The sequence below is a fragment of the Anoplophora glabripennis genome, unplaced genomic scaffold (genome assembly GCF_000390285.2).
Source record: "Anoplophora glabripennis isolate ALB-LARVAE unplaced genomic scaffold, Agla_2.0 scaffold233, whole genome shotgun sequence".
Taxonomy (NCBI): domain Eukaryota; kingdom Metazoa; phylum Arthropoda; class Insecta; order Coleoptera; family Cerambycidae; genus Anoplophora; species Anoplophora glabripennis.
Genome location: NW_019416413.1, coordinates 402,891 through 422,918, shown reverse-complemented (window position 1 = coordinate 422,918; position 20,028 = coordinate 402,891). Strand labels below are relative to the sequence as shown.

Sequence of the window (20,028 nt, the reverse complement as noted above, 5' to 3'; positions counted from 1 at the left end):
TTTCAGATTTTTAAGTACTACTTTAAAGCAGTTTCTTTATTATCATAAGTTTTTGATAATTTTTATTTCAATTTTTATCTTTAATTTTTTTTAAGTACGTATTGTGATATACAAAGACTAAATTTTCTTGTTCTAGAAATTTCCCATTTTTTATTTCTGGGTTGATAAAACTAAATTGCTAATAAACAGCGTACTTGCTTATAAACAGTCAGTAGTACGCAACAAAAATTAGAAGTCATTATGATAAAAAAAATAAAAAATTCCAATCTAAATATGAAAAAAAATAAAGATCACTTGATAACTTTTCTAAAAGTTCATATATATGACATGTATTTGGTGTCAAATTAATCAGCAAGGCATTAGCAATATGAAAAAACTAATTTGAGTATAGTTTTTTTTTAACAAAATTCATCTGATATATATAATGATATATATTTTGATATATTTCACCCAAAACTAAATAGCATGCTATTTTACATCACTAATTTTCAGCCATGTTAACTTCTTTTAGTTCCTGACGACTACAGATTATTTTTGTTGTTTTTGCTGATTGTTTTAAAAGAGCTACTCCAATAAAGAAATGTGACATAACATTTTCTATTTAGAATTTGAAGGTTTGTCAAATTATGTTAAAAAAATACGGTGTTGCCATTTAAAAAAAGTATTAGTAGCTGCTGCAGAAATCTGGAAAGAATTATTTGTAAATTTTTCTTAATCAAGTTATTTCCTACAACTTTGCATTTGGAAGTACTAGTATATTACTTTAAATAAAAAAGTTGGCCTATGTCAGGTTTTAAAAAAATAGCACTGTATATATCAAATACCTTAAAATAATGCAGTTTCTTGTGAAAGTAAAACAGCAAATCAGTTATTACTAACGTGTTCATGCACAATTTTCTCCAAAATGTAATGTTATGCGAAAAGTGTAGATAGAATAACTATGTAGGCTGGGAATGATATAAATCTTATATATTTTAAGTTTTAAAATATCACACAATAATACGCATATTGAAATAAAATGTGGATATTTTCTGTAAACTGCAAAAGTGTTAAAATTAAATGTGAAAGATTGACATTTACTACCTGAGATTTATGTTTCTTGAAAGAGGGTGTGTCTAATTGTTGACAGTGCTCACAGTTTCAGATGAAGTTAGGCTGTCTGGGGTCAGGGGGTGGCACGGTCAACGTCATTAGATGTAATAATAATAATAATAATAATAATAATAATGCATTTATTTTCCTTTAAGACATGTGTACACATATATAGGAATAGTCAATGTTACTTAACCTAAGATGACAGAAATTCATCTACAGAATAAATACATCTGTCCACTAAAAATAACTTTAATTTACATTCAAAACTTTTAAAAAACTGGATTCGCTTTAGTTCTTCTGGCAGATGATTGAAAAGCTTCAAACCAAGATAGTTAGGAGAATTTCGTGATATATTAAATTTATATAGGGGCATCCGGAAGTCACCATTTTGACGTGTATTAATTGAGTGAATGTCCCTATTAATTTTGAATGTTGCTCGATTTTTAAAAATACAAATACACAGTTCAAACATTAATAATCCTGTAAGAGTTAACACACCAAATTCCCTAAACAAAGCTTTGCACGTGTGATAACTTGGAATACCTGCAATACATCTCAATACCCGTTTCTGGGCAATAAATACACCAGGTGATAGGGTAGTATATTAAGGTATACACTATTGTTTTATAATTTGTAATTTCAAAAAACGTCGAGTAATGCACGTGTTGCAGCATACTGCATATTATTCTATTTTTTTAATTAACAATTTTGTCGTTTATAACATTAACTTAACAAAATTAATTGAAAAATGTTAAATAAAAAAAAATTAAATAAACAGTGTACCTACCTGAACATAAATATTCTTTACTTTTTGAAAAATATACTATATAAGTTTATGAAAAATGCATGGTTCAATCATTCAATGTGTCAACTTAAATTTCTAGTCAAACTGAGATAGCATGTTTTTACTTAAAGTTCAGAGCTAGCATGTTTTCCAAACTTATTTTGAGATAGCATGTTTTCCAACCGAAATTTGAGATAGCATGTTTTCCAACCGAAATCTGAGATAGCATGTTTTCGTACTAAAGCGTCGATATATGCAAAATTTTCTTTACAACAAGAATAAGAGAATTGCAGTAATTTGCTATTTTCAAACCTTGAAATTTTTTATAAATGGTATAACTGATATCTTTTGTGAGAAAAGCATAACAAAAAATAGAAAAATAACAAATAAAAAAATATTATATGTAAAAGTTGATTTCGAAACAAAAATTTTGTAAATATGCACAACCATTTTTTTAAATCGCAGGGTTGTCTATTTTATCTTTTTATTTCACATATTTTGTTCAATCTTTAGCAATGAAAGAGCTCCTTGTATGCCTACAAATATTCATTAAAAAATGATATGGGCCCTATTTTTTATAAAAGACCAATCTCTTTATTTTTCATGAGCCACTACTGTACAAGGTGTCCCGAAATTCATGCAACAAAATTTGATCAAGATTCTTAAAACAAATTTAGAGGACCCCCATTTTTTTTTTTGCCAAGTGGCCCCCTCTTCTGGAGTTACAGCCCCCTGAAGTCCGCCCCTAAGAATAATCTTTTTTTTTTATATGTCAGAACTCTGTTGTACGAGAATCACTAAATTTAGTACACAGAGGTTTTATGACATGTGGAATCTGTGGTGCTAGGTTTTTTGGCGGGGAACCTCCTTAAGACAATTTTTCGTGGGCCCCCTCGTCTTTAAAGCCAAAAAAATTTGGTCACAAGCCATTAAATTTAGAAACTTATTGTCTCTATACTTTTTTCGTAAAACGCAATGTTTTCGAGAAAAATTTCAAAATGTGATTGAATGCAAATTGTGATTTATAATTTTCCTCAAAAACATTGTTTTACGAAACAAATATCAAGAGACAAAAAAGTTTCTAAATTCAATGGCTTTCTAGCTAACTAATAATTTAAATAAAAATCAAATTTGCGACCAAATTTTTCTGGTTCCAAACCCCTGTGTATCAAATTTCTCTCGTACAACATGGTTTCGAGATATAAAAAAGACTTCTTAGGGGTAGATTTCAGGGGGCTGAAACTCCAGAAGAGGGGGCCAGTTGGCAAAAAGAAAAAATACGGGTCCCTTAAATTTGTCTTACGAATCTATGACCAAATTTTGTTACATGAATTTCGGAACACCCTGTATAGTAGAAAATATTATTACAATGTGGCCCCTTATGATATATAATGTCCCAAAAATTACACTATTCTCAGGATAATAATTAGAGAGAACAATTATGGACTAAATTTATACCAATTTTAAAACAATAAATATAGTTTGAAAAATAGGGAATACTGAATGAGCTGAGACAAAAATAAACTGAAATGAAATAATTTTCATTAAAACATTGCTTGTACTTACTCTGCATGGCCTTGAAATACTGAAACTGAATGAACAACTTCCCTAAAATCCCATAATCGGAATGTCGTATCTCTTGACGAGGTAACTGCTAATTTTTGAGTCGGATGAGTTGCCGTATGATTCAGTTCTTGATCGTGTCCTAAATATAAGTAATAAAGTTAAGAAACAACTAGGATTCAACTTGTCAAACATTCAGTACAGTACTAAATGTTGATTAAATTATGAGAAGATAAATTACAATCCTTATATTTCAGTACAAAAATTATATCCACTTAGTTTCAGTTTATTAAGGGAAAAGTGAAGTATATGGTGTGGTTCTAATATTCTTTCTCAATATTTTCACAACGAATTATCTATTAAAAAAAATTGTCTTTCATGTTTCGGATGATATCTTAAAGGTGTGTAGAAGTAGGTATCTTATAATTTAAATTTACACTTAAGACATCAGGGCACTACTGTATGAACTACGAGTAATATTCAAATCTCGTATCTTTTGGAAATGGCAGTTTCATGGGGGTAATTCGTCTTTATTTCTTGTTTAAATTAGATAAACTGCACTGTTTTTGAGGAATACAAATAACAATTTCCATGCAACAAAAATTTTGGTTATCATTTAAAAAATGTATTATTTGCACTAAATGATATATTTCGTCATTGCACCTTCAAAATGCGATAGCAGCAAAATGCGTTAAAGGTCACAATTCGATAAACATAAAATCACATAATGTGATTAAAAAGAGCCATCTTATTTTCTACAGAATTGTGACTGTCTGCAGTAAAATTAAAAATAAATTGTTGTAATTCTTAAATAGAAAAGGCCAAGAAACAGTTTTTTAACTCCACTGAATAATTTGGTAAAATATACATATGTTTTTGAGGGCACAACGATGATATCATTTCTAGTATATTTTTATGAGAGTCCTGAAGGTTCTATTTCCTTCAAAAAATAAGTTTTTCAAGCGATAATGCAGCTAAAATACTTATTTTATGCAAGTTGTTCAAATTGTGTGACAGTTCAAAGCATATGCAATCGATATTATGAAATTTTACAAATGCACCCTCATATGTAAATCTGAATATCTCAAAAATGGTTTGAATTGTCAAATCAAGATTAAATGAGAATAATTTTTTATGCAAGTTGTTCAAATTTTGTGATAGTTCAAAGCATATGCAATCGATATTATGAAATTTTACAATGCACCCTCATATGTAAATCTGAATATCTCAAAAATGGTTTGAATTGTCAAATCAAGATTAAACGAGAATAATTTTTTACTCTAATCATCTAGACAGCAATATTGTTAAAAAAAATTAAATGGAGTAAAAATAAAAAAGTACCATTACTACCCATTAAAATGACCCCTTACCCAATGTGTCAGATATGAATTAAACTGAGTAAATTAAGAGTCTGGATGCCCCAAGTCTAAAGTTAAACAACGAATAACTTGTATTTTAATTTAGGAGATAATTTAGGACCATCTTGTATAATAAACCTCAACACATAATACTGAATTACAAATTGCAAATTAAAAAAATAATTGACATTAGAATAACAGACAGAGAGTGATTATTATTTATTCAGGATGAGAGTATTATTAATTTACAAAAATCAAATAGTTAAACATAGTCATCATTCTCTTCTATGTGACTTGGAGTACATTTAATTGATTTCATATACCAGTATTTTATATTATGTAATATCGTTTCTAATTTACACACCTATTTATTTTTTTAATATTTCTAATAATCTCTTAAATTTACTGATTGCAATTTTGTAATATATGCTAAGGTTATTATACATATACCTGTATATATGTTAGTATTCCCTGATAATAATTTAATAAGTTAAAACTAGTTGAAAAATGAAGATTTGTACAACAGGACAAAATTTATCCCATAATTTAATTTGGGTTTAGGAAAAAATCAATTATTTCCATGATACAGATTATTTATCTAACAAAAGAAATGAATATAATTAACTATAGATAAACTTAATTTCAAAGTGTAATCGATTTTATTTATGAATATATGTATAATCTGCCATGAATAAAAATATAAATATTTCCATCAAAATGTGGGTGTGCATTTTTAAGTTATATTTCATTCAATTTCCAGTACAAAACTAGATCAAAAGTAAGACACATTATTTTGTTTACTTTTGGTGTTATAAATATCATAAATCTATAAAATGTTTTGACTGGAAATATTTTATAATATACATATCTACATTTTGGATCTTCTTGATTCATGGATGAAAAAATATTACTGGATCTATCTTAAATAAATCAAATACTTGGACTTACTTTTATGCATAATCAAAAAAGAAATTGTGTCAACTAATACATTAATATTAGGTAGGTACTTATCAGGTGAATGTCGCTGTCAATAGGTCAATCTGATGTATATATAAAATACCTACTTAAAAAATAAAGTCACTAAATCATTTATTTATAGTTGGAATTCCATATAATAATAATAGTGTTGGAATGATGACATATTTACTGTCAAGTTTCAGAATTAGCAACTTTCATTTCATTTGGTCATTTTTTCATGTCTTATTTTGTATTAAGTTAGCAATACTAACAACAGCCAACAACTTAGGACTTTATTCTTGAATTATAGAGAGTAGAAGAAACGAGAGAAAGGGGGGTATGTCTCTACTAAAACTCATTAATCGGTATTCTTGAATGATGTTCTATTGAGTAATGATAGAAGAATTGTTCCCTATTTCTTATACTGATATTTTCGGGGGAACAGGCAGGGACTATTAAACCTAACCCTATATTTTTTTAACATATTTCACAAATTACGAATTTTGCAATCTGTCTGTAATATTTCTAGTTATTGTTTTGTGGTGATATCATTCGAGAACTTTGAGGAAACGTTCGTATAATTTGTGTTTACTTGAAGGATTGTACAGTACACAAATAAAATAATAATAGAATAAAATGGATCTGCCTAATATAGTATTAAAATATTTGTAAGTTCTTCCTAGTTAGCCGTCATTTTCTCCTTAGTGTAGCTGGGTGTTAACTTTCCAGTATATATTTGTTTTTACCCTCAATATATTCTATCAGAAGTTCTTTTTGTTTAAAACTTATTGGATTTAGCTTCGGTTTTATTATTAATTTCTCTTTTCTTTCCTCTTTAGACTGCACCTGACACTGACAGACAAAAAACAATAACTAAATAAAGTAGCACTTATTTCATGACATCACTAGTTTTCATTCTACCACCTATTTACTGCTTTCTGATTGGTCGGTACATTTGACAACATTGTTCCTCGTTCTTCACTTTCATGGCTCAATCCCCTTGTGTCGAGAATACAGTATGAATTTTGTGATAGTACAGTAGTAGAGCGAAATGAGGGTACGTTCCCCAGGGAGCATTCTATTCTCTCACCGTCAAGAATCGAGCTCTTAGTATATAGGCCCTCTATGGAGGAAACCTTCAGCCTACGAACCCATATCGAAGCCTAGTTTACAAAACTAATGGCCAATAGTATGCCTGTAGATAATGATTGCTTAAGGGGGCGATTTAGTATGTATATTTTTACCATGTAACAGAGCTTCAGATGAGGACACAAATCGTCGAAGAAACTAACATAATTGAATATTATTATATATCAATGTATTCGCAATGGTTCCCGCTAGTGAGTGAAATAAATTTCAATGCTCATGAGAACAGAAGAATAATTTAAATAAATCCCAAAGTACCTCAATTTTAACCATACTGTTAGTCTGACAATATATTGCATTTACGACGGAACTAAGTCAGGCACAATAACCAAACTACTTCACTCACTAAAACGGACACTTAGGATCATTTGTATTTAATTTTCAGATTAATATTTATTAACAATTCTATAATTTGTGTCCTCAAGTAAGATGACAACATTTTATACAGGACTCCATGTTTATTCTATACTTAAACCAGAATTGTAGTGATTTTCTATCTCAAACAAGAATTTGTAGCTATAATTAGTTTGTATACTTTGTCACAGGTGTCGCTACCCTTGAAAATGAAAGCGAAAACACAGAGTTGGCTTATTAAAAATGCGTGCTAAAATAAAGCATAAGGTGGCCATATTCTTGGCCGAGAAATACTGAAATTTCTGGCGTGTTTAGGTACTGAAATCTTTAAAAGTAAAACGTGTAGAACAAAAGTAAACACAAAAATAAAATCCTTGATGTTTTGTTTATTCATTGTTACCATTTAAATTTACCCAAATAAAATAATAACTAAAAAAAGCGTTTGTAAAACATGCGTTTGATGTTATCCTAACCCCACACTTTAACAATTATTTTCACGTACTTATAAATAAAAGTAAACAATTTTATATGTAGGACTAAGCAAGTAAATGTTATAAGAATATTTACATGTGGAATTATATATAAAAAAGATAGTATTTTCGTAGATTTCAGTACCTAAAACCTTATTGATTTGATCGTTTTTTGCACCTGTTTATTCGTTTTACTGCGGCGTCTTTGAAAATACTCAGGTGGCATGACATAACATTCCTATTATTTGATAAGCTTTAGAATATTCAGTTATTAAATGTTTGAAATTATTTGTTTTTGCGGAAAACACTATTTAAAGAATACGGGGCTTATAATGGTCTGATATTATCTTTTATTTATAAATATGGGTAATTTTTTAAAAGTACCTAAGTAATAAGATTTTGTAAAGCTTAAGTAGTACGAAAATATAACGCATAAAAAACCAATAATATGTACGAATGTTTCTTTATTAGAATAAGATTAAATTTTACGTACAGGGTGTCCCACATAAAATCGTTATTTATGTTGTAGCCTTGGTAGTTTCAAAATAAATTTACAGCTTAAAAATTGGTCTGGCTCAGGTAGATTTCTTTTTCAATCTACAAATCAGTAGCTACTTACCGATAAGAAGGAAACCACTAGTCTAGTCGAGAAGTGAGTTTTCTGCGAAAAATAGTTATTGTAATCCTAAAAATATGGTTGTTAGTACATTGGATTCGGAATTAAATTCTGAGAAAGAAGTATTTTTTAATTTATCCGCAATTAAAAATAGCAATTGTTATAAACAAAAAACGAAGAGAAAAAAGGGAGTCTCCTTTTTTAGCTATAACTAAAAAAATATTGAAGATAGCTGAAATTTCAAAAAAGATCCTGAAAGAGGAGAAAATTTCAGCAAAATAAGTCAGGACTCCCGGAATTGTAGCTCCATTATTTATAATTTTAATTTGACGTTGAAAATATGGCTTCGCGCGGCGGTTTCCGCATCGTCGCGTCGCCTCCAAGCAAAGTGTGCAACACAAAATAATTTTTTTATAGTATTCGATATTAATTTAAAAATCTAAATAAATTATAGTGTCATCTAGACACTTGAAGGAACACAGCCCAGTTGGAAAATAATTTTTAACTTGACTTTTCTTAGTTATTCAATTGTTAATGAATTAATCTTTCATAAAACTTGTAAAAGTTTAAATAATGTATCTACAAATTTTTTTCTTTCTGGGAGGTCTTTTTATATACATAATAAACAAGATTCCGTTGTAAAAGTTTATAAAAGTTTTTTCATTTGTTTATAATGAGTTTTTAAAGTTAACAAAAAATGAAAAATCCGGGAAATGTTATAAAAATTTTTTTTTACCAAATGTTTGATTTTACTTGTTTTTCTATTAATATATTGCGTTTATTAACTTAGCTAAAAAAATTTTAACGTTATTTGTTTATAAATTTGTTATAAACAAATGGACAAGTTTAATATTTTTGAAACATTTTTTTGCCATTTTATTGTCTTGGTAAATTAATGATTTTTAAAAACAAAAATTTTTCTTAAATAAATTTTTTAATTGTTTATAATCGATTTTTATATTTATTTGTCATTTAAATTATTTATTAAGAAATCATTTTTTTTTAAATCATCATTTGCTATTATCAATATAATTATAAAAAAAAAATTTATTCAAATTTTCATTGTTTATTTTATAAACAATTTGTTATAAACAAATTCTGATTTTCATTTTATTTTTTTTTCGTAACTTTAACGAATTATAAATACAGCTATGTGCATCAAAGTGGTAAATAACATTTTTTTCTAATTTTTATTGCATTTTTAAATACTTTATCACATCAAAGCTGAAACGGTCACCTATTTGATAAACTTATAAATTGTTATAATTTCTAAATTATTGATGATACGGTCTTTGACATTCAGGTAGATCTTTTAGATAATTTATTGATCTATAACATGAATTTTTTTACCTGCTTCATATCTACAATGGTTATATTTTTATAAACATTTGTATATAAAAAAATGCATTATCTAATTCTTTAAATGACTAAAACTTTTAAACTATTGAAGTTACGGATTCCACTATTTAAGACAATTTTATAGAGTAACTACTGGACTACTCAATAAAAATTTTTTTATATTTTTTATTCCATTTGTTTACGATGTTTTTTTATTTGTTTAAATTATCACACGATTAAGGGTACATTTTCTGGATTTTCTGTACTTTTTTTCTAACTAATGTCAATATTTTATATTCTTCTTGTTGTTTTCTTCAATTTTGTCTATTTTTAATTAAACACTTAACTTTTGTAAGAGCAGAAACTCAAAATTTTAACCAATTGTGCAGCCTGGAAGATATTTACGGAATACAATGAACTTTTGAGTTATAAAATAAACAATGAAAATTTGAATAATTTTTTTTTTGTAATTATATTGATAATAGCAAATGATGATTTAAAAAAAAATTCTTAATAAATAATTTAAATGACAAATAAATCAAAAAAACGATTATAAACAATTAAAAAATTTATTCAAGAAAAATTTTTGTTTTTAAAAATCATTATTTTACCAAGACAATAAAATAGCAAAAAAATGTTTCAAAAATATTAAACTTGTCCATTTGTTTATAAATTTGTTATAGCTAAGTTAATAAACGCAATATATTAATAGAAAAACAAGTAAAATCAAACATTTGGTAAAAAAAAAATTTATAACATTTCCCGGATTTTTCATTTTTTGTTAACTTTAAAAATCATTATAAACAAATGAAAAAACTGTTATAAACTTTTACAACGGAATCTTGTTTATTATGTATATAAAAAGACCTTCGAGAAAGAAAAAAATTTTTAGATACATTATTTAAACTTTTACAACAAATTTTATGAAAGATTAAGTCCACGAAAAATTAGTTCATTAACAATTGAATAACTTTAACAAAAGTCAAGTTAAAAATTATTTTCCAAATTTTCCTGTGTTCCTTCAAGTGTCTAGATGACACTAAAATTTATTTAGATTAGATTTAGGCCCGATTTTTGAAAAAAAACCTAATTCGCCCGGACTACTAGGCTTATTTTATTCATTATTCAATTCCTCAAAAGTCTTCAAAATTTAGAAATAAAAAGTTGTCATTCTGGGAACAATTGTTTATACAAATTTTGACTTTTTTATGAACAAGTATTTGTAGAATAAGCTTTACAAGTCGATTTTTCAGAGCACTATATTTCATTTTTGCAATAAGTATTTCGTTCTAAAAAAGTTTTTTTTCTGTTCTTCATTAGTATTATTTTTGGTTTTCCATTTAAAAATTAAAGTAAGTAGCAAAAAAAATAGTGTATCTGGCAATTGAATTCAGATCCACTATAACTGCAGGCTAATTATATTTGAAATCGCATTATATTGCTTAGTAATTGTCCAAAACATGACATAAATTTATTTAATTTTAATAAGCAATAGCATAAAATCGATGTAAAATTTCCCTGGGAACACGATGGTGCAATTATTTTTTTGCTACTTGCCGTAGTTTACGAGATATTTGCGAAAAACCTTATTTTTTACGGTTTTTTGACCTTTTGACCCCTTGCCTGATCACCTAGGTCAAAAATTTTTGCGGATTCGGATTCCTGAGGGTCGAAAACATATTTGCGCCCAGGTTTGATCGACAGAGGAAAAAATGGAGGTTCAGCCTTCATTTCAATGGACTAAATACATACAGTAATATTATATATATATTTTATGCCTATACATATTATTCTCCAAACGCAATTAGTAGCAAGATTCTATATATTTTAGTAATTAAGCAGTGTTTTTAAGTTAAAACGACTCGTCAAAGTAAAAAAATATTTCAGGTTAGGTATATATTTTTTTACTGAAAATAGCAGTTAATTTACATTATCGGATTGTTAATGTGAAAATATAAACATTAGACTGTTGACTATTCCATGTTATACTTGTTTTAAGGTCACTTTTGAAGAAGAAACTACATGTAATTTTAAAAATCGTATTTCTGCTTTTATAATGAAGGAATAGTAATTATAAGATTGTTTAAGCTTATTAACTAAAAATTATTGCCTACTTAATAAAAAAAATATTATTGTCCTTGATAATCTATTACTGATTAATAAAATCTTTACTCTCTTTCCTTATAAGATTATATGTACACAAATTGGAGCCGTTCCTGGAAAATCGGTCCAGGGTAAATTATTAGACTTGTTCGTCGTTTGGTTAAAAAAACACAGCTTGAAGCGTTGGCCGCTAGAGGCTAGAGCAGCACTTGCCGGGGTCCCGCTTCGTGACTCACACTGGGCGATATTTTTTTGTACAAAATCCCGTCCTTAAGTGTAAATCTACACTAGACTAAATTTAATTGCAACAAAATGCCAATGCCAATATTTATTTCTATCAGAATCATAGAATAGAGGATTGTATATTTGTCTTTAGAGTTGCTAAAAAAAATAATTGTAATGCGCAAACTTCCATCAATTATGTCATCTGAGGCGGTTAAAAATAAATATTTTGTATTTTTAATGCATGACAAAATTAATATTAAAAAAATTGGAAACGATCTTATTGAAAGACATGTTACTGATTAAAATTATAAAAGTGCAATAAACATATTTCTTAGTTGTTTATCCGACACTGTTACAATTATACGGCCACTTTTTGATAAGTTTTTTAAGCATCTAATTTAAAATTTTTTGTAGGGTGTCCCAAAATTCACGCAAGGAGTAATTTCTATAGAAAACGCAGATTTTCAATTAAAAATTGTTAATTTTTTATTGATTCATGAAGTATACAGTATAGGGTTCTGCATGGAATAAGCATATCGGGTAAAAGGCCTTGCTTTGCTGCCACATACACACTCTTTTGTCAAAATTTTCCATGACCATTTTACATAAATGCGGATGAATTTCGTTGATACAGTGTTCAATTTTCCTTTTAAAGGCGTGGGTGGTTGTGGGTTTGTTGAGACTTAGACTTCAAAAACACCCCAGAGAAAAAAGTGATGATCTGGGCAGGTAATTTTGATCACCAAAATGGGAAATTATTACTCATGCAGAAACTGAATTGTTTCTCGGGCTGTATGGCATGTGGCACCGTCTTGTTGAAACCACATGCAGTCTATATCCATATATTGCAATTTAGGCACATAAAACTGGCACTGTTAACTATTATTCCTGTCAATTGTATTTTGTAAGCATGAAGATGCAAATTTTTAGTGAAATATGCTGCACACAGCTTCTCGAAATGTCCAATTTTTGACTACGGTGTAACAAAAGCCGGGACTAGTGATAGATTATTTGTTAGTTCTTGGAACGGATGGGCCAACTCAGTCAACAATAATTATTGAAAAGTTAAGGGTCTTCAAGGAGGTTTAGCATCGCTATAAAGTCGTTGAAAAACTGGTGCCTCTCATCACCGGGAGTGATAAACTTGCAAAGCTCGACCATCCCAGTCCTTCGGAGAAGGCCTCATGAAATCTAGCAATGATTTTGAACAAGTAGACTTAGATCATTGGGGCCATGTGTTGGGCATTTGGTATCGACTAACTGCGTCGGTTTAGCCCATGGTGAAGGGAAAAAAATCAATATTTCTAATAACGCGCGAAATACATTCGAAAATAAGTAGGTATTCCAAGATATTTAAATAAGTTGTTAGAATGTTGTGAGGAAAATAATAATAGATCAAATAGCTGATTTTTAAGTGGATTTTCCAAGCTATAAGAATAGATTAAACGAGATTGACTAATCCGTCCCGCTATACGGAGTGACAAGAGAAAGGTGTAGGGTTACTTGTAAGTTCAGTTTAGTCATAAAATTATCCATACAATTGTAAATTCAGTCAATTAGGTATTAACAGGATATAGTTAAGCCATTCCAAATCCTGGAATTCAGGGAACCCACCAATAAGATAAGAACATACTCTTTTGGACCCCAGAAATGGGCGTGTCGTAGCGAGGTGTTGAAGTCGGGAGAGATCTCCAAAAAAAAACAAAAAAACAGTTTCTCCTTGGGTTCCATACTGAGCAGTTTTCTTAATTTTACAGTCCCGGGTTAATTTAATAATGGATAAAATCTTTTCAAATTTTGCTATGAATTCGTGTTGGGTTCCCCGAATCTCGGATTGCGTTATCGCGTGTAAATTAATTAATAATGTTTGTTCGAATCCGTTGTGTCCCCATTATTTTGTTTGTTTGTTTTGTTTTTTATTGTTATTAAAAACCTTCCTCGATGTTTTGGTGTTTTCTTGCTCTTCCGAACTAAGTGTTCATCGAGTGAGAGTGGAACACTCTGTACAACCAACACTTGGAATATACTCTTCGTGATGCGATGTACGGTAAGTGTCTAAAATTCATTCTCTGAACGTACAACACTTCTAAGTTCCCATGTAGGTATTAATTAAAGTGTAGATGATAATTAAACTCCCTTCCGAGAAGTAAATGTTAAACTCTTTTGCAAGTTAAGACACTGGTCATAACGGTAGATGGTTAAATAAAGAAATGACCCCTCAGGTTACAACAGTGTCGAATTGATGTTCCTGGACTCTCAGCAACACTATCACGAACTGTTTCAATGTTTTGTGTTCAACGACTTGTGAACGGCCAGAGTGTTTAAGATCACTAATTGATCCAGTTTCCCTGAATTTTTCAATGAAACTCTTCACAGTTGAGGAAGTTAATTATTATTCTGACCATATTCTGTATGAAAATTGCGAATTGTAGCAGCTAAACTTTCGTTATTTTTAAAATATTGCTCAACAAAGAAAACGCGTTCTTTCGTGCTCCGTAACCCTGAACTGTCAGCTGTCACTCTGTCTTTTTTTTTTTAGTTGGAAACCCTTTACCGCACAAATGGCGCAAAATTCAAATCTTGTGTGAACTTTGGGACATCCGATATTAGATTTAAGTTGAATAGTTTAGTTCATTGCTGAATACTTAACATATAAATTATAAAAACTACTTGTGCATTAGGTTACTTAATGCTTTATAATTTCTAGCTGAAGTTCACATAGATGGACATACCTGCTAGTGTGGTTAAAATTGAACCGGTTTCGACATCATGTAAAAGAGCCAGGCGGTCCCAAGATGCAGTTATGATTTGATCGGCTCCAGCAAGCCATTCAGCAGCAGATACAGCTCCACTATGACCAGACAATTCTAGGAAAGGTGTTCGTAAGGAACATATTCTATTAGCGTCAGATTTATTGTCAATTTCATCACCTTCTAGTTCTTCTTCAGAAGACTGGCCCTTCTGGAAGACAAATAATATGTATATTATGTGAACTGTAGAATGTTTTAAATATAAAATTCCCTGTATATTTATAGTTAAAACACTAAAAAAGGACAACTCTTAAACGAGCATCTTTTATGAAGGTTTTTATTTTATCTCTCACTCCTCTCTCTTCACAATTCTTTTAATGTCAACCCTATTCTTTTTACCATTTATAGTTGTCCTTGAAATTCTGATTAAGGGAAATATGGATCAGATGGCATTGCTTTGATATTTTATTGGGAGTTACGGAAGTTTGAAATATGCAAAATTCCAAATTAATACAGAAACAAGCATGGAATATTTATCGATTTTAAATAAAAAGCGCTACCCATAGTATGTATGGCAACAAAACAAAGTAAATAGGGTATGGATTTACTCACTCACAGCTTAGTCGATACAAAAGTGATATAGTTTTTTCATTAGTAGATTTTCTTATCGAAACACCCAACTAATTAAATTTCCATGAATTTTCTTATCAATTCATTTAATTTATATTCAACATTTGTTACAAATGCCTAGAAATATTTAAAAAACTAAAATAAGATGAGAATATTTTACCAGTACTTGTCAAACCATCATCTGTGACAGTGACAAATTTTGAAAAGAATACATATGTTGCGGCGGAAGCAACTAAAAACTTAATAATTTGCTATGTTAAGGCGGTTTTCCACTAAATGGACAAAACACAAACTCGTGTCGAATAAAACGGAACTGTAACTTTTCGCAAACTTTTTGAAGACTGGCGTGTTTTGCGACAGTTGGAGTTTTGTTTTTCGGGTCCCGCTCGAAAGCGGTCACATCAAAAGGTTTCGACGTATTTTGACACTCAAGTCTGTTTAGTGGAAACGGTCATGTTGTGTTTTCTATTTAAGTGATCCAACCCAATATCTATGTTGGCGTTTTCTTCTTCCCAAAAACAATATTTTAATCATTAATGGAACATAGCTATTAAAAAATATATACGTACGGTTAAGGTATTTACTCGGCTAGTATACTAACTAACCAAGTAAACACTTCAACCATACATATATACACTTCCTTTTTTTCCATGGACTTCAGTATAAACCAGCCATAACTAAGAATAAAAAAATCTTCTCTAAACATGTCGGGTTGGTTATTGGAAAAATGTGTTCTGACTTCTTCGCGACAACCAGTGGAAAAGGACCGAAAACAAAAATAAAACTCGAACAAAATGTCGCCCGCTTGATGGAAACAAGAGTTTTGGGTTTGTTTCAGTTTTGTTTTTGTTTTTCAGGTTCTAGAAAACACAAACAGGACATAAACTCAACTATCCGTTTAGTGGAAAACCGCCATTATAATTCACTGTGAACTAAACTAAACATAGCATTTTCCTCGTTAAAATTAAAGAATATTTTGTTAGAGAACCATTTGTTCTTCAGTTGTATCACATAGTGTCCACGTTTAAAAACAATTGGGTACACAATAGTTCAATAAGAAATAATTAAGTTTCAGTTCAAACCAGGGACACAGATTTGATGTATGCTGGTAATATTTTCCTTTATAACACTAAATTATTTTTTAAGATTTTATTTGTTCAGAAGATATGTGGAGAGCCAACAGTTTTTATTTATTTCAAAAAGGAAGGTCTTAAGGACATACATTTATATAGGCTGTCTCACGAGGAAGTGCATAAGCTTCAAAGTGTCATCCTTTAGGTAAAAATAAGTAAAATAAATTAAATTAAACAAGAAAAAACTTATTTTCATCTCAGGAATGTCCGCCTAAAGTTTGTGCGTTTCGTCGTAGGTAATCTGTATAAGAAAATTTCCTTAAATTTGATTAAGGAAAACAATCCTTCAATTCTGACACATTGCAGTAATACAAAAAACGTAAAATATTCCATTTTACTAAACCGTTTCCTTTTAAATTAGTCGCATTGTTTATTATTCCTCATTTCTAATAGCTGTCTTACACTGGCAATTTACTCATGAATAAGTTCATGAAGTTGTTCATGAATTAATTGACAAATTAATCCATAAAGGGATTGATTTTACACTGCTACAGACTGTGGATTACTTTGACACATAAATCAGTTCTACCAACAAATCAAAGTAGCCAATAAATTTCAAATTTCACTCAAAAAAATGTCTTACCTTTCCACATATACGTAATGGTACAACAGCAGTACCGTTTTGACACTGTTATAAATATTAGTTTTTGTAAGCAATAGATCAGTAAAAACAATACAAAAGCAGTACGACGCCACACAATTATTTACATATGCCAATAACATAACCTCATTATTGATCTGAGGCTGAAAATTTGTTGGGTTGGTATTTCTGAACTTCACGAAGTTATTTGACAGCAGATTTATTACACTTATCCAATGTCTTCACGAAGCGACTTCATGAGTTAATTCATGAATAAATTCGCAATGTAAAACAGCTATTATTTTATAATAATATACAAATTTATTTTTATGAAAAAGTATATTAGTTTTTATTTTAACAAAGGAATTATACAGGGTGGGCCACCAGTAACGCCTCAGTCGCTAGGGACCAAACGGCAAATGTTATAGAAACCTGTTTAGGTGGGTATGTGTAGGTTGATTACGGCTACATTTTAAAAATATTTTGAAATATACAGGGTGTCCAGGAAAAGCGTACCATATCAAAGTTATGTATTTTTAAATGGAACGCCCTGTGTTTTACTGCATTTTTGAAAGCACCATTAAAAAATTGGTGAAGCTCTGCATACCTAGGACTTACAGTTTGTGAGATATTTCAATTTTAGTGAAAATGCAGGCATAGCGTAGAAACTTAATATTAGCAATAAAAAAATAATTTTAAGGAAGCAGCTTTGGAGGGTCTATTTTAGATCCATGAAGTGTTCAGGGTGTTCAAAAAACTGGTGAATACTTCTCTCAATTTTANTTTTGGACAAAATTTTCTGTTTTTATTTTTTCATGATTCAGCATTGAAAAATACATACAGTTCTAAATTTTCACCCTTATACGATCAACCCCTGATTTTTAATCGCGATTTTTATATTATTTTGTTCCATCCACAGTTCCACAAGATGGCAAGACGTTTGCCGGGTCAGCTAGTCTTTGATATATAAATATGGGTAATTTTTTAAAAGTACCTAAGTAATAAGATTTTGTAAAGCTTAAGTAGTACGAAAATATAACGCATAAAAAACCAATAATATGTACTAATTTTTCTTTATTAAGAATAAAGATTAAATTTTACGTACAGGGTGTCCCACATAAAATCGTTATTTATGTTGTAGCCTTGGTAGCTTCAATTAGTCTAGCTCAGGTAGATCTCTTTTTCAATCTACAAATCAGTAGCTACTTACCGATAAGAAAAAAACCACTGGATATTTAATGAAAAAAGTGACGACCAAAAAAGTAATTCATTCTTGAATATTAATATAACCAACACAATTTTAATTTCATATTGTCTTAACAATCAACTTTTGCTTATCTCTTATCACTTCAGTCACTTAGTGTAATACAAAAAAAAAACATTGAATTTAAAATGTTATTAATTTCTTTTCTTGGGTTTCCATTAGGTATACAAGCCAGGTCTTTACATTTCCTTTTTTGCCTTCTTAAAATGAACTAAATGCAAATATCAGAATAAAGTGATATTTCATTACAAAAAATATAAGTTTGATGTGGCGGGGAATTCCAGAACAAAATATTTTTCAAATATGCTCCTTATGTCCTATAGCGTTGCAAAAATATATATTTTTGTATTTTCTGTTAATGAATAACATACGACATAGCGGCTCTAAAACTTCGCTGCCCTGCGTTACTCCTCGATGTATACAGGGTGAGTCATTCAAGAGGCTCACCATGGGTGCCTCGCTTCTCTTTTATTATAAGAAATTAAAGTTGTGTCGTGAGGATTTAAACCGGGTCCGGTCTTTTCATTTAGACCCGCTCGTTTCAATAGTTTAAATTTCGCGCCATTTTATAGCCTCAAAGCAGATTAAAATGTCAAATATTGACCCCACCCTACTTAGGTACTGGAAAGATCTCAGGTTTTTAAGAATTTTAATTTTTAATTCTGTACCTAATATTAATAAATGCGTCGAGGCAAAGACATAGTTTGGAAATTCTTTGATTGCATAATTGATAACTAACCTTTTTATACAAAACAGTTAAAAAGAGGGTTTGGGTTTAAACCGGGTCTTTTCAAATGGGTTTAAACCGGGTTCAAGCCCTCAAAGTTAAAAGATCCAATCTTTTCCCTTCTCTATAAGAGATACTTACAAATTTGGTTAAATTAGAACAAAATTACGCAATTAGGAGGCTAAAAATATGGTACCAAGAAGTCAAGAATATCTCAATTTATTTTTGAAATACTTATTTGGGAAAAACTGAAATTTTTAAAAATATAATTTATTTATTTTTTCTTGTCAAACACACACCAAACAACAAGTTTAAATTTTAACGTTTCGTTCTTTATTTGGCCTTCCATCTTCAGGTGTCCTAACATAGATTTGTATCTCTTTGTTTTGAGTTTTGGCTCAGTAGAATATTTAGAAGACCTTTTTGTAAGGGTTAAACTTACGTTTAAATGCTAAATTAAAAAAAATTGTGAGATAACCAAACTTACGTTTAAAATACTAACTTTCGAAAATATGAGATAGTTGTTTTTTTTGACCCCATTTCTCTTTTGATGTAACTACTAAGAAATGGTGTCAAAGAAAAAATAACTATTTCATATTTTTGAAACTTAGTATTTTAATGAAGTTTGGCTTAAACCCTTATAAAAAAGCCTTCTAAACATTTAACTGATCCAAAATAAAGAGATTTGGAAGTTTGGACACCTGAAGATGGAAGGTCAAATACAGAACGAAATGTTAAAATTTAAACTTGCTGTTTGTTGTATGTGAAAAACATCATGAATTGCTACCAAAACTGCAACTATACTTAAAAAAATTAACCTGATGATAGCCCCGGAAAGGCGAAACGTTGTATAAGAAATCGGATAGAGGGCAAAAAGTGTCAATGAAGATGTGTTTGCAGATTTTCAATATTGTTTCAAATAAGGCTAGGTACAA

At 29.6% G+C, this 20,028-nt stretch overlaps 1 protein-coding gene across 2 annotated transcripts in view; it reads right to left on the bottom strand.

The window, feature by feature from the left end:
• Positions 1–20,028, bottom strand: part of LOC108908513 (WD repeat-containing protein 37) — a 59,529-nt gene that overhangs the window by 6,278 nt on the left and 33,223 nt on the right. For both annotated transcript variants that reach the window (XM_018712570.1, XM_018712571.1), the window contains exons 6-7: positions 14,742–14,970; positions 3,446–3,584 (exon numbers count right to left, since the gene is read on the bottom strand). In XM_018712570.1, the coding sequence (XP_018568086.1) occupies positions 3,446–3,584; positions 14,742–14,970 (368 nt within the window). The remainder of the gene's footprint in view (positions 1–3,445; positions 3,585–14,741; positions 14,971–20,028) is intronic.